This window comes from Ambystoma mexicanum, chromosome 14, assembly GCF_040938575.1.
Source record: "Ambystoma mexicanum isolate Mex_15411 chromosome 14, UKY_AmexF1_1, whole genome shotgun sequence".
In the NCBI taxonomy this organism is placed as follows: Eukaryota; Metazoa; Chordata; class Amphibia; order Caudata; family Ambystomatidae; genus Ambystoma; species Ambystoma mexicanum.
Window position 1 is genome coordinate 178,052,736 of NC_090940.1, and position 15,101 is coordinate 178,067,836.

General features: G+C 47.2%; 1 protein-coding gene across 1 annotated transcript in view; it reads right to left on the bottom strand.

The window, feature by feature from the left end:
- Positions 1-380: 380 nt before the first annotated feature.
- Positions 381-15,101, bottom strand: part of TTC9 (tetratricopeptide repeat domain 9) — a 347,749-nt gene continuing 333,028 nt past the window's right edge. Inside the window, exon 3 of the mRNA XM_069638860.1 lies at positions 381-4,913. Coding sequence (XP_069494961.1) covers positions 4,834-4,913 — 80 coding nt within the window. The 3' untranslated portion in view covers positions 381-4,833. The remainder of the gene's footprint in view (positions 4,914-15,101) is intronic.

Genomic DNA, 15,101 nt, shown 5'->3' on the forward strand with positions numbered 1-15,101 from the left:
TTTTCATACAATATATTATTGTATATTGTACACCGCTAGTATTATTTCAGCGTTATTTCAAAAGAAAAGATCTCAGATACATTTTCGAATCAAAAAGGATGTACATATTCTATGGAGAGAGTCGGCGTTTTGTGAGTTGTGCCAGGGTTGTGCTGTACCAAGAGATCAGAGACAGCTACACTCGCAGCACATACGCGCTGGCAGGCCCATCACGCCAGTCCTTACAAGGAGATGCTTCCCTTGCAATCACACTAGCAGCCATGAGATGAAATGCAGAGCGTTCGTGCTCGCCAAGCAAGCCTTTGGATCTTGGTTAGAGCGATCGCTGTGTGGGTGGAACTGAAGGAAGCAGATGGAAGAGTTCACAGAGACATCACAACTCCTTAAAATCATTTTATTCAACTGGGTGCAACATCCTGGTGCGAAGCCGCGCAGCCCAGCCCATTGCATGAAAGCAGCATTGACAGTAGGTTTCCATCCGGGGCGAATGCTAGAGAGGGGAACATGTTCAAAGTATCATGTCTTGAGGCATAAAGAACCCGGCTTCATTAGTTCAAGCTCTATTGCTGCCAGATTGATTGTACAGTGGTTAAACTACAGAGAAACATTGGCACGCACACACCTTGCTGGCCTGGAATATTGAGGCAGTCGAGAGAAGAAACACACATGTTAAGCTTTCAAAGCTTCCATAGGTTAAGTTCCCCCAGCCATTACAGATCTACAAACTACAGACTACTACCGAACCAGGAAACTACCTTAACATCAGCCCCAGACCCCCACAGTTAGCCTACAGCACAGACACCCGAGGAGGAACTTCAGAGGAGGTGAACGTTGCAATGCTGCTGCTCTATGTGGAATAAGTGACACTCCCGGAGAGCTGGCAAGTACATGTTGCACCTGAAAAAAGAACTAGAAAATAGACAATTTCGTTTTACCTTTTCTTTTTGGTAGTTAATGCTTAAAGAATACATCAATGACCCCCAGATATACACAACATGACATGTTCACCGTTTTCACTGAGAATGATCATTTCCACAACCCAAAAATTCGAAGTAAAGTAACTTTTTAGCTATGGCTAGTAGCTGGTGCTGAAAGCGCTGCATATAAGCTGAAACTATTGGCATGTGAGGAGAGATATGGGGTGTAGGAGGCGTTTTGCCAAGCCATCGACCATCCATGGTCATGCTAGCCCCTTACGGTCACTACCGCACACTATCTGCCCCTTCCGACCCAAAACACCCTCCAGAATCTTTTTGAACTCGTTCAGTGCTTTTAAGGGCATCCCAATCTTATTTCTAAGCATTCTTCTGTAAGGTAATGCCTTAATTGCGACTGAGCACCAGCTCCTGGTGCAATACAAATATTTAACAAAGTGCGTCTATAGTGACTTGATTTATAAGTAATATCTGTGTCCTTGCATCTGTTCCTTGCACTAAATCCCTGTCAAAAATAACAGTGGAAACGCCAACCTTTTTGGCTCTTGATATGCAGGCAAGGTTACAATACACAAGCACTAACACCATTTGCTAGCTGTTGCCGTTGTCCTCTGAACTGCCGAGCAAGTCTTAATACTTGCCTCAGCAGCTTTATAAAACTCCCCCGTCATTATTATCCAACCAAAAATGTTGACGCTGATAGAAAACCTATAAAGCAGCAATTTTAGTGAAAAGGGGTGGTACTATTGTACTGCTCTATTTTGAAAACGCAATTTGCGCACATATCCAAAAGTGTTTAGTAATTTTAATGCTGGCATCCTAATAAATGTAAATAGCTTGCTAAAGATACTCCATGACTTAAAAGGCAGCCAATGGGGATTGTCTTGTTTCCGGTCCACAACATGGGAACTGCTGCGGGATTTAACAGAGCAACATTATATTGTTTTGATATGTATACACATTATACTGTACTGCGCATGCGCATGTATACATTGCTGCGCTAATGTAAGGCAATATATATTACACGTTGTTAAAGTTTTAACTCAAGTGAGATTTGAATTTTTAATGTCGATTTTCCATATTACATGTAAAGCACATTTTTTTGTATGTCATTTATATATTAATGGACATTGCCAAACGTTCAAAAAAGATTCCTGAACCGAACTGAACATATAGTCTCCCGCTTTTCCGTTCCGAGCCTTACCATTGCTTTCAATTTGATCTAATGCGCGTTGAGGCAACTCAGCGAGTTATAGAGGCGCATTCAGTCTAAATGCAGAGGAGACACGGAATTGTATACGTTGTCACCGTGTTGCATCGGAACTATAGTTCATTTACAAATAGGCGTCATCAATTTAGCACGGACATTTAGCACGGACCTTTGGCACTGACATTTAGCACGGACCTATTTTAAGGCAGGGACCTAGTGTGCGCATGGTCCCTGCACGGATGCAGCTTTAGTCTGGATTTTTCAAATCATTTCGTGACTAGGAAAGCGCCGGAACCTCCACGCCGCCAAATAGGATTCTTCTTTGTAAAACCAGTCTGGCTATTCACTTTCTTTTTCAAGTCTTGCAAAGCCCAGGGCATCCTTCAAGGAATAAGACGCGATCCTCAGAATGACATTAACCTTAGAGGTATGGTTTTGACAGCCATAGTTTCGAATGCCAATAGTTCCGACACAAAAGTGCCGAAAAAAAAGTTTAGATTTTTTTTTGGGGGGAATCCCCACCAAACCTCCGTTTTTTTAAATTAAAAAAACTTTTTTTTACAATACGAAATGAAAAAAAAATGTAATAAAAATAAAAATTGAAACTTTTTTCCAGCACTTTTGTGTCGAAACTTTTGGCATTCAAAACTATTGTTTTGAAACTTTGACTGGACACCCTCCATAGAGTTTTCCCGTTGACTGCCTCCCTAAAGAACCAGGTGTGCTTCCTAAATGCCCCTAATTGTCCAGGCCGTAACACATCTGGTGTATGAGAATTCCAGAAGCTAGATCCTGCAAGCGGGAGTGCTCTGCTTTTCGGGATTTACTTCTGAAATTTATGACACAGCGTCGTCACTTGAAACTGAATTCTTTGAACGGTTCAAAAGAATGGCAAAAACCATGGCTCTCAACCATTTCTGTCACAAAAAAGGGTGAAAACACGTGATTTTGTTTTGGCGGGTGAGAGCCCATTGAAATGAATGGGCGTGCAGGAGGCTTGGCGGGTGAGTCATCTCATTACAAGGCGGGTGACACCCGCTAAAAGCGTGTGAGTTGAGAGCTATGGAAAAACAGCCTGTATCTTCATTAACAAGAAAGTGTCTAGATTGGTTGTCCAACTCCAGTCCTCGAGAGCTGGGTTTGCGACGGGTTTTCAGGATACCCCTCACTAATATTCATGAGGAAAATGTGCATACATTTAGAATCATTGTACGCAAATGTATCTCATGGATATTAATGAGGGGTATCCTGAAAACCCGACATGGATCTGGCCCTCGAGCCCTGGAGTTGGACGACATGACCCTGCAGCCTTTGGCTCACTCAATGTTTTGGAGTGGAATTCCCACTAACCTTCGATAGCAAGTTAACATTAAGGGATGGTGGGAGGCATAGTCGAAAACATCTCAGAAGCCGCAGGTTGCATCCCCTGCTCTAGAAACCTGCTTGGGCTATACACCTTCCATTGTATGCCCCAGGCTCTACTTTTCCTTAAGGCTTTGAGATTCTGCAGTTTCCTGCTTATTACGGGAAAGTATGTTTATATACATCCATCGTCAGAGCTCCCCGGATGGATCTGGAATTTCAAGGCAATGAACACATGGTGCTGCCAAGGTTATGCCATTACTTGCTGGGTGGGGAAGGCTGTATCCCAAAGGCAGTAGAACTGTGCAGTAGTACAGGAGTTGCGACGCATACCTTCAGGCACCCAGAACAGACAAAGAACAGGCACACGCACTGCCGAAGGTGAATGGTCAGGGAGTGGGTCAAAGATTTCACTCAAGCTAAAGGCGTCATTCTTGTAAAAACTGAACATGTGCAACGGCCTAAGACATGCTAAGTTCCTGGACCTTTTAGTTCGTCCTGTTTCTTCACCAGCTCAATTTCTCAATCGCTCTCACTGGTATTAGCATAATTGACCTAAAAACATTTGACCTAAAACATTTGGTCGAATTATTTGGAACTTTTTTTCGGTCAAATTTAATTAAATATATATGTGGGGTGGGTAAGGGTATAAATTAGGTTGAGGGGCCATGAGGGGGTCTCCCCCCTGAATTATAGACCCCAAAAAAGGTCAAATAAATTCGACCAAATGTGATGTGAAATGTTTTACGTCAAATAGACCCACACCGCTCTCACCACCTTCTCTTTTTTTATCTGCAGGCACTGCGTGTCCGCTAAAATGATTTCCCGTGAAAGTGTGCAATATCCAAATTTACCAAAGGAAATTTTAAAGGAGGGGGACGTGCCAAATTCAAAATTATTAATCTGTTATAGAAGCAGCTGTGCCATATGTGTCTGACACTTTACAATCCCAATCACTCTCCCACAGGATGCGGATTGCCTATCACTACAAAAGTGGCTAATCCCCATTGAAATTGCTTTGCTTGAAGCCTTGCAAGATCTGCCCTCCACATTGCGTGGAAGAAAGCAGGCAGCCAACAGAGTGCCGAGGCCGGCATCACAGCGCAACGGACCCACCACTGCCCATCATAAGGCCAGAGGGCCCGTCAGTGTGTTTGGTGCTGGCACGTTGAAGTAAATCGTCTAGGTTGCTCTTTGGGGCAGGCAAAGCAGCCAAGTTGAGAAACTGAGACATGACGCGAGGTGGACCACGGAGCCATCATCGTAGACTTCTGCAGGCCCGTCCATTTGAAGCTTCCCATCTTGAAATGTCCTCAGCATGCCTTCTCAGGAAGACTCCTTTTCTCTCTGGATGCTTCTGCTCCGTTTCATCTCTGCTAGCTGGATATATCGGATCACGTTGGTATCTGGAGAGGAAGAACAAGTGAACACGTTATGCACAATGGCACACATTCCCCAAGGCCATCTCGGAAGATCACGGCATACATTTGACAGCTGGACATATCCTCAAAGAATAAGTAACTCTAACTTACTCCTCACTTGAACCTGGAGAGGACTAGTTGATTTACACAAGAGGTTACTAGGAGTAATTTTGACTTATTCCTGACTTGAACCTGGAGAGGGATAATGAATTTGCAAAGAAGTTACTATGGGCAACTCGGACCTACCACGAGGAGGTCAGGAGTATGTGAGAGATAGTCATCATAACATCTTTGTGAAGCCCTCTCCCTGTTTAAGTCAATGGTAAGTCAAACCATCCTCTTTGTGAGTCATTATCAGAAGCCTTATTAGTACTGGTAATAATATTAATTTAAATATTAATTGCCCTAATAATATATGTTTAATAGTTACATTAAATGATGTCAGAAAGGTTTAGAAGAAATGATTTTATATTGTCAATATACTGAAATGTATCAGCTTGATGGCAACATTTAATTGGAAAAGGACAATATTTGTTTAGCCAATGAAAACAGACCTATTCGTGAATTATAAATCAAGAAAGAAATTGAAACAACAACTGAAAAGAGCTCAAGCTGGTCAGACTGCACTGGGAATGGCCGACTATTACCGCGAGTCCACCTGCCTAGTCGCAGTCCTTACTAATGAAGGCATTGAAACTTAATGAATAAGAACGGGATGGAAAGTAATGCCAGATTATGCACGGTAAGTGGATACGTCATAAAATATTATTACAATAAAAAATATCAGGTGACAAAGTTATGAATAGCTTTTTCATGCAAATTCCACAAACATGTATTTTATAAAGAATCAATAGGTTGAAAAGGTGTTTTATTATTTGTCCTGCCTTAAAACGGATTCACCCAATTCCTTCAATGTGGAGAATCATTGGGTCTCATTACAAGTTATAACCGGAAGGCTGCCGCCGAGCTTGTGAATTTCACCAGCACCCGGCAATGGGCAATTACCGGGGCATTCCGGCCCTGCCTGAACTGGTAATTGCCCATTGCCGAGTGCCGGTATTTATTAGTCCCCATTCCTATTGGGAATGGGGAGGCCGGTAGCACCGGCACTGTCACAATGGTGCCGGCACTACCGGGTAGGTCTGCTCGTGAGTGCCGTTCCGCCCGGCAGGTCGTACCTGCCCAGCTGACAGGCACCTGCGGGCAGACCTCATAGTTTGCCGGTCCGGTAACTACAGTACCAGCAAGCTTACCGGTACCGTAGTTACTGGACCGGCAAACTTGTAGTGAGGCCCAATGTCTCTTTTGATGTGAACTGGGCCTTTGTTCAACCTGTTAAGGCAAAGGGGTATACACATATACAAGAATATTGCTCATTTTAAATTCATGTTTGTTGTTTTTGCAGCCGATGAAACAACAGTGTTTTTTTCTGGTTCAATTTGCCATTGATCAAAGTTTTTATCAGCAATAATGACAGAAACAGGTACAGGGAGATTATAGCTTTTTTTGTTACAGAAAATACAGATATGTTAGCAGTACGTTCTTTATATTTAAAAGATTTGAAATCGTACTACATGAAATTAAAAAGGTCAGTACATAACTACACTACACTCCAAAGAGTACCTTCTGTCAGCCAAATACCTCTGTTGTTCAAAGTTCACAGAAATGACAGCATCAAGTCATCTTCAGATAACACTTCAGATAACACTTCATGCGTGCAGACACCAGACAGCGGTAAAGTCTTGAGAGGCAGGCCATATCAACTGGTAACGGCCTGCCAAGCCAAGGTAATGGAAGCCAACCCTTGAAGGCTTTACCCCAATTAGAGCTCTGGGAAAACATCCAATGGTCCAAGTGTCAATTCTTAGGGGGAAAAAGGCACCGGAATCGTATGATCAATATTTCCAACAAAAACTGAAATAAGGGGGATATCATGGAAATGGTGGACCGGGCCTCCAGGAAAAACACTCGTTGATATGGTGGCCTTGTAGGAAAGGAAGCTGGCAGGAGTATCGGGAATGACCGAGCGTGCAGCAGTCATGCATGGACACTGCTTTGCCAATGTCGCTCTCCTCTCCACCATATAACAAAGATCGCTACTAGGGCCTTATCCCTCCAAACTAAATGGAGAGATAGCTATCTTGTACCATGTCTCTGGCATAGAGCAACTGTTTTCTCAGGTGTGTTTCTATGGACATAGAACCTGTATATCGCCCACAAACACCATTATAATGTCTGTCTATTTCAGACTCAAAAAGCTTTTTTCTCAAGGGTTTAGCGATTGTATGTTTACATTTGACAGCTTCCCTAATTGGTCTTCTTGTGAAAACAGTCTTGCCATTTCTTTCACATTCGCCTATGTTCCTTGAATCAACTATCCCCTTTTGAGCTGGTCGCACGCCAGACTGGTTTAATGATGATCTTGCCAGATTAGTCAAGAAAGGTCCACTGGGTACCAGGGACGTCATTTCACCAAAATGCCAGGGGTAGCGGAAGTGACATCACACGACCCTTGACCTCTAATGACATCACAGTAAGTGATGTCATTTGACCCCATCCCGAAGTGACATCATGGGAAGTTATGGAACAAGACCTTTCACCTGTTGCCAAAACTGGAAGTGGCATCACATAGCATTGTTCCTAAGTACACTATGAATAATATGGATTCGCTATCACTGTAATGTGAAATACATTGCCTACCAGAATGGATCATCATATGTATGTTAATATCCTTGTGTACAGGCCCATATTACCAAATCACTGTGAATGCAAGCAGACGTCAAAGGTCAAATGATAATGATGTGTAATTATGCTTAAGCGCTTTAGTTTATTTAGAACAAATATGCATACAATATCACCCACCCTGTGTTGGTACTCATTTATCAACCTCAGAAGGATGAAGGGCTGAGTTGGGATCGCTGGGATTCAAACCTGCACATCACACATTCATCGCAGCAGCAAGCGCTCAACCCACTGAGCTATTTTACCAGCTATAGTAAAATGAGTAATTATATTTCTGAATGTTCTCAAAGTCAGAAAGTAAATTACCCTCTGTATTGGATACCATCAAACTGGTAAGTGAGATTTAACAGCAGGTCCGTTCATGTGCAGGTCTGGTGCAAAGTTGGCCACATGTCAAGCCTGCGTGGACCTACTTTACAGGCTTCAGAGGTTGGCAAAATACATACCATTGGGAGGGTTCATAACTGTGTATTAAAGAATTTAGAGTAGCGCAGGGAAAGCAGCGCACTCACACGACACAGCATCCCGTACACTGGGCACTCGTTACCTCATACATGCAAACAAACATCCTGAACAGCATGCCAGAGAGATAGGAAAGATAGACACATTACAACAAAGCATTAATTGTGGCACAATGAAATCAAGGGCCACTTTATGTGCTATAGTCAAACATTTCTACACTGTACACAAGCTTTTAGGCACAAGGATTTTGTTTAGTGACCGAGGACACCGAGATGGAATGTCTTGTGATGATCGCAACAGAGCCACCGGCAGAAAAAAACATGCTATAACTGCAACTTGCGAAAAGCAAAATACATAGTCTGAAATGGGTGCTTATTCTACTCTAAATGCTTTTTGGAAGATTTTGTCTGCATTGTGAATTTGAGGTGTTTAAAAAGAGGACTAAATCAGTGACTCACCACCTGAAGTGTGCCTGAAATAAACCTTTAATGAGTCTAGCAATTATTGTATAGAATTCCAGAAAGACACATTATTTTTTACTCCTATTCTTTCTTATTTAGGGTGACTGCTCAGTGTTACCCTTGTGGAACCCCGTGTTTTTTAAAGAGACCTGAACAAGAAACCAGCCACTCCAGAAACAAAGAACTACATGGTGCTGGCCAGAGCACAGCAACTTCAATAAAAAAAAATAGCTTTTCTTTTTTTTAGGTGGTCGCAAGGGAGACCTCAGGGGTCGCAGTTGAGACCCCTGGCGACCCCCAAATGACGTAGCTCCTGGGTACAAACAAGATGGATAGCCTGCACTCTGCCACAAGACCTAAAAAACTTAAAACAACGAGAAATGGCTATGCACAAATAACGTCCGAAAGTATTATTTTGGCTATTAAATTGAATGAGCTCGAACTAACCTAGGGAACTGTTAGAGGATATCCAGTTCCTCTTATGACCTCAGCGTTTCAGGAAAGCTGTATTACCCTCCCTTATGGTAGGTTCCTGGCCCTTCACTATTATTTATAGACCACCATAGACGATTCTTTATTAGATTATAGCAGATCTCCTAGAATGAGAGAGTATGTTGCTCCTCACTTCATTTATTGTACCTTTCTTCTTTGGTGAGAGTGATGTCAATTTTTCCAAAGATCGTTTCGTAAAAATGCACCATTTCAACACATTATTTAAAAAATGTTCTTGGGAGGAGAACCCGCTCCCTCTTACCTACCGTTCAGCTCCCTCACTACACTCGGTCAATGGGCATATATTTAGGCCCCTAGACTGAAAATATTTGCCAGCACTAACTGCCCCTGATCCTGGTGCACCCATGTAGCCTACCACCCCAGGGCACCAAAGAACAAGTTACTTTCTTACCTGGTAACGTTCTTTCGATGGGATGGTCCGACGACGTATTCCATATCTATGACATGTAATCACCACAGCTGTGCTGCTTCGGAAACTTTTTTCGGCGTCTGCGTCGATGACGTCGATGCGCCGTCGTCGAGGGCCTCCTCCGACGTCCGACGTCATCCGCTGTGATAAGTAGGACGCACGACGCCCGTAGCCTCAGTTGTAGTTTTTTCCCCCAGAACGTGTGACACTAGTCAACTTCCAGTCAGACACAGAGCCTTGCGGAACGTAAGCTGCAATCGCAAAAGAAATTCTGCAGCGGGGAAGGCAGGGCGGGAGCGATATGGAATACGTCGTCGGACCATCCCATCGAAAGAACGTTACCAGGTAAGAAAGTAACTTGTTCTTCGAGGGGATTGGGTCCTCCGACGTATTCCATATCTATGACAGACTCCCAAAGCAGTACCAGAGCAAGGAGGAGGGAAAGAATTTAGAATCAAGATTTAGAATAGCCAATCAAATAGCAGAGCAAAGGACCGTCTTGCCAAAGGCCAGATCCTGTGCTCGGATGGAATCGAGGGAATAGTGACGTACAAATGTATGTACTGAAGCCCAGGTGGCTGCATCACAGATGTTGCGAATAGGAACACCCCTCTGCAGGGCAGTAGACGCAGCCATACCCCTGGTAGAATGGGCCCGCAAGCCAGCCGGTGGGTCCTTACCCGCCAAGCGGTAGCACTCGGAGATGGCCAAAATAATCCAGCGAGACAAAGTCTGTTTCGTCAAAGCTTGCCCCAAACGCTTTCCAGCGTAACCAATAAAGAGTTGATCGTCCACTCTGACCCGGGACATGCGTGAAACATAAAAGCTTAAAGCTCTCCTAGGATCAAGCCTATGGAGCCTCTCCTCTTCCTTACCAGGATGCGGAGGAGGATAGAATGCCGGAAGAACAACCTTCTGGGCCAAATGAAATTCCGTCACTACCTTCGGAAGAAAAGAAGGACGAACTCTAAGGACAACCCTGTCCTTGTGAAATAGAGTGAAGGGAGGCTTAACTGAAAGTGCCTGTAACTCACTCACTCTGCGAGCGGAAGTAACCGCAACTAAAAACACAGTTTTCAGAGTTAACAGCCTCAAAGGGCAAGAATGTAAAGGCTCAAACGGAGCACCCATAAGAAACCTAAGAACAAGGTTTAAATCCCAACCGGGTACCAGGAAAGGTGACAGAGGGAACACATTAGTGAGCCCTTTCAGAAACTGTGAAATCAAAGGGATTTTAAAGTAAGAACACTCTTCAGACGAGCGCTTAAAGATGGACAGCGCCGCCAGGTAACCTTTAACGGTACCCACTTGCAAGCCCCTGTGGGCCAAAGAAAGTAAAAAGGACAGAACCATGGGGATGTCACATGCAAAAGGATCCACATTCTGAACTCTGCACCAGTCGCAGAACTTACGCCAACGGCAACGGTACAGAGACTTTGTTGCTGGCCTTCGGGCCGAAAGCAACACCTCCATCACGTCCTCAGGGAGGTCCCAATCCTTATACCTCAACCTTTCAGAAGCCAAGCGTGAAGGTTGAGGGATCTGACCTCTGGATGGAGAACCTGACCCCCCTCCCGTGAGAGCAGATCGTCTCGGTAGGGAAGACGACGTGGAGGGCAGATGGATAAGTCGAGAAGGTCCGGGTACCACGTCCTCTGAGCCCACGCCGGGGCAATGAGGATCATCCGGGAACCGAACTTCCGTAACCTCCGCAGCACTTGCGGGATGACGGGGACTGGAGGAAACGCGTACAGCAGCGGGAATGACCACTCCACCACGAACGCGTCTCCTAAGGCTCCTTTTGGAGGAAATTCCCGCCAGCAAAACCTTTCGCACTTCCGGTTGACACTGGAGGCGAAGAGATCCACTTGAGGGGTCCCCCAAAGGGCGAAGATCTCCAGGAGAATCTCCTGAGCCACCTCCCACTCGTGAGAGATTGCGCTCTGCCTGCTCAGAGCGTCCGCCGTCACGTTCTCGTCTCCGGCCAGATGAACTGCCGAGATCGAAACTTCCTGCTGGATGGCCCAGAACTTGAGCTGCATCGCCTCCCTGCACAGAGGAAGTGACCCTGCCCCCCCCCTTTTTGTTGAGGTAGTGCATGGCCACTGTATTGTCCGTCAGGATCAGGACACTCTTTCCTCGCACAGTCGGCAGAAAAGCCTTCAGGGCTAGCCTGATGGCCCTCAGCTCCAAAAGATTGATATGGAGTCTGGACTCCGACGGAGACCAACGACCGCTGACTGTCAGCCCGTTGGCATGAGCTCCCCATCCCGTGAGGGATGCATCCGTCACGATCGTCACCTCCGGCCAGGGAAGCCAAAATGGAGCCCCTTTCATCAAGTTGCCTTCGACGGCCCACCACAGAAGATCCCGGGCGACCGAGGGCGGCACCTGAACCGGGTCCGACATCCTGCCGGAGGACTGCGACCATTGCGTCTTGAGTGCCCACTGCAAAGATCTCATCCGCAGGCGAGCCTCTGGCACCAGAAGAATGCAGGATGCCATGAGGCCGAGCAACCTCAAGAACTCGAACGCAGGGAGCGTCTGGGCATGCTGAAACTTGTGCACCATCTGCTGAATGTGAAGAGCCCTCACCTGGGGAGGAAAACACTGCCCCAGGGAAGTGTCGAGCACCGCTCCGATGTACTGGAGCCGCTGTGTTGGCGTCAAATGGGACTTCTTTAAATTGAGGGAGAAGCCCAGCCTGTGAAGGGAGCGGCAGGTGACGGACAGATGATCCAGGACTTGCTCGGGAGAGCTCCCCCTGATCAACCAATCGTCCAGGTAGGGGTAGGCGTGAATCCCCCCTTGCCTGAGATGCGCTGCCACCACCACCATGAGCTTGGTGAAAACCCTCGGGGCGGAGGTCAATCCGAACGGCAGGACCCGAAACTGAAAGTGCGAGTCGCCAACCGCGAACCTCAGGTACTTCTTGTGCTTGGGATGGATCGGCACATGGAAGTAAGCATCCTTGAGGTCGAGTGACACCAACCAGTCCTGAAGCTGAAGGGCCTGGAGGACTTGAGAGAGAGTAACCATCTTGAACTTGTCCTTCCTGAGGAGTTTGTTCAAACCGCGCAAGTCCATGATGGGTCTCAATCCCCCGTCTTTCTTCGAAATCAAAAAATAAGGGGAATACCATCCCTTGTTCCTCTCCGCTACAGGCACCAGTTCTATGGCGCCTTTCTCCAGCAGGGCTTGAATTTCCTGCGCAAGGAGCGGATCCGGACTCTGCAAAGAGAGGTTCCCCGGTGGATTGTCGCGAGGCCTGTGCCGAAAGGGAAGACAGTAGCCGTGGGTTATGATCTCCAGAACCCACACATCTGAAGTAATGGCTTGCCACTCTACAAGATGCTGCGCCAGCCTTCCCCCAACCGGCTAACCATGGGACATGGCCTCACGACTGAGTGGGAGCGGCTGCGGCGTTACCTGAGGGCAAAGAGGCAACTGCCCGAGCGGCCTTGGCACCACGGGTACCCTGTCGTCCACCTCTGGTACCCCTGCGATGGCCTCTTTGACTGCCAGCTCCTCTCGCTTTACTGAAGGATGAGTAATAGCGAAAGGAACCACCCCTCCACTGCTGTCCCCTAGGACGAAAAGGCGGAGGTTGCCGAACTGCAGCGCCCAACGACTTCGCTGCAGCTTTTGAGGTCTGCAACCTCTCAAGGCTCTCGTCAGCCTTGCTGCCAAAAAGGTGTTCACCGTCAAAGGGCATGTTGAGGAGCCGGGACTGCACATCAGGAGCAAACCCCGACTTCCGCAACCACGCAAACCTGCGTATCACGGTGCTCGCCGCCATGGACCTACTGACGCATTCAGCCAAATCCAAACCCGACTGAACGGACTCACACATGGCATCCTTACCATCCTGGACCATAGCAAGTAAACCATCCCGTTCGTCCTGTGGGTGCGATTTCTCGCCGTCACCATAACCAGTACAATGAGGGACCCTGCAATAACTCAGACAGAAAAGAGCCAAGTAAACATTACTTTATTAATGCACAAGCATTCGCGAATGGGCTGCAAGTTCAAACGTCTCGCAAAGCAAGTCGTCGAAGTGCCGCGCCTTCCTCTACACATCATGCTCTTTTATACTTTCCTGTTTACATTGCCTTGCACATAGAACACGTCCACCCCAGGGCGGATCTCCAGTTGGAGCTTATCTGAAGTATCCAGTTGGAGTTTAACGAACAACCATTGCACATTTGCTATCGTGGTCTATCGTGGTTTCCTGTTATCCCGGTCTTCACATTCTTTCGTGCCCCTTTGTGCCCGTATCTCTGTGCTCAAGGCTATGCTTACTCATTCCTTCCCCCACCCGTAATCTGCAGATAGTTTTAGCAGGCTCAGCATGCTTCGACATACAGTGACCAAACACAATTCTTCTGTTAAAAACAAGTTCTTGCCAGGTCAGCAGGTCTTAAACGCCGCTGTATAAAGAGAAGGCCTCTTCTTTTAGGAAAAGGTACATTCATTTAACGCATATGGTGATTAGTACAAACTCCAAGTGTGAGCACAACATTACATATGCATGCGTACCTTCAGTCCCCTTCGGGAATATGTTCAGCCGCCAACGCAACATAGTTCCACAGAGTGTGTGTGAAACGAGACAAGGCACAAATGGAGTTGGCCGCCTGAAGCGCCATACCACCAGAAGAAAACACTTTCTTCGCCCAGCCATCAAAACGTTTGTCGTCCCTATCAGGAGGGATGGTAGGGTACGACGCCTGCTTTGCCGGGGCCGTGGCCGCCTGCACCTCCAAACTCTCCGGAGTGGGGTGCCTGGTCAAGTAGCAGGGGTCGCTACTGGCTGGATGGTATTTTCGCGACAAGGATCTGCCCACCGCCGGGAGACGCTCTGGAGCAGTCCAAGCTGCCGCCACCCTTCTCTGTAAAGCCATATGGAACGGCAGTACCGGGTCAGTTGGGGGACCAACATCAAGGATGTCCGTCAGATCATCCTGCACAAACTCCCCTGGGGGAGCAGACCATCCCAAGTACTCAGAAACCCTAGCCATAAGGCGCCGGTACGAGGACTCGGCATGAGAGCCAGGCTCAGGCCTACAAAACTCCACCTCCGGAGAGGTTTCCAGTCCACTGGCATCATGCAGTGACTGTCTCAAATCATCAAACTGACTATGGCCCGAGACAATTTCATCTGGAACCTGACTAGGAACCAGGCCATCAGAATCCTCATCCGCCTCTGAAATATAGTCCAGGTGGCGAAAAGAAGGCACCCGAGAGTGCTTGCTCTTAACCAGAGCCTTCCTAGGGGGTTCTCCCGTGCCACGGGGTACCTCCGACACGAAAGGCGTCGATGGCGTCGAGCGAATCGGCGCCGGCGTCGAGAGAACCGGCATCGGCGCCGAGAGGATCGGCGCTGAGGAAATCGGCGTCGACGTCAGACGCAGCGCCTCCAGCATCGGCGGCGTCGACACAGCCCTCGAGGCCGGAGCCCCGAGCGTGTCCCTCGACGACCCGAGCGTCGACGCCTCGACGACTTCCTCGAAGCCGGAGCCTCGAGAAAGCCTGTCGACGCCCTCGACGCCTCAGACGTCGATGTCTTCCTCGAAGACTTCACAGGTG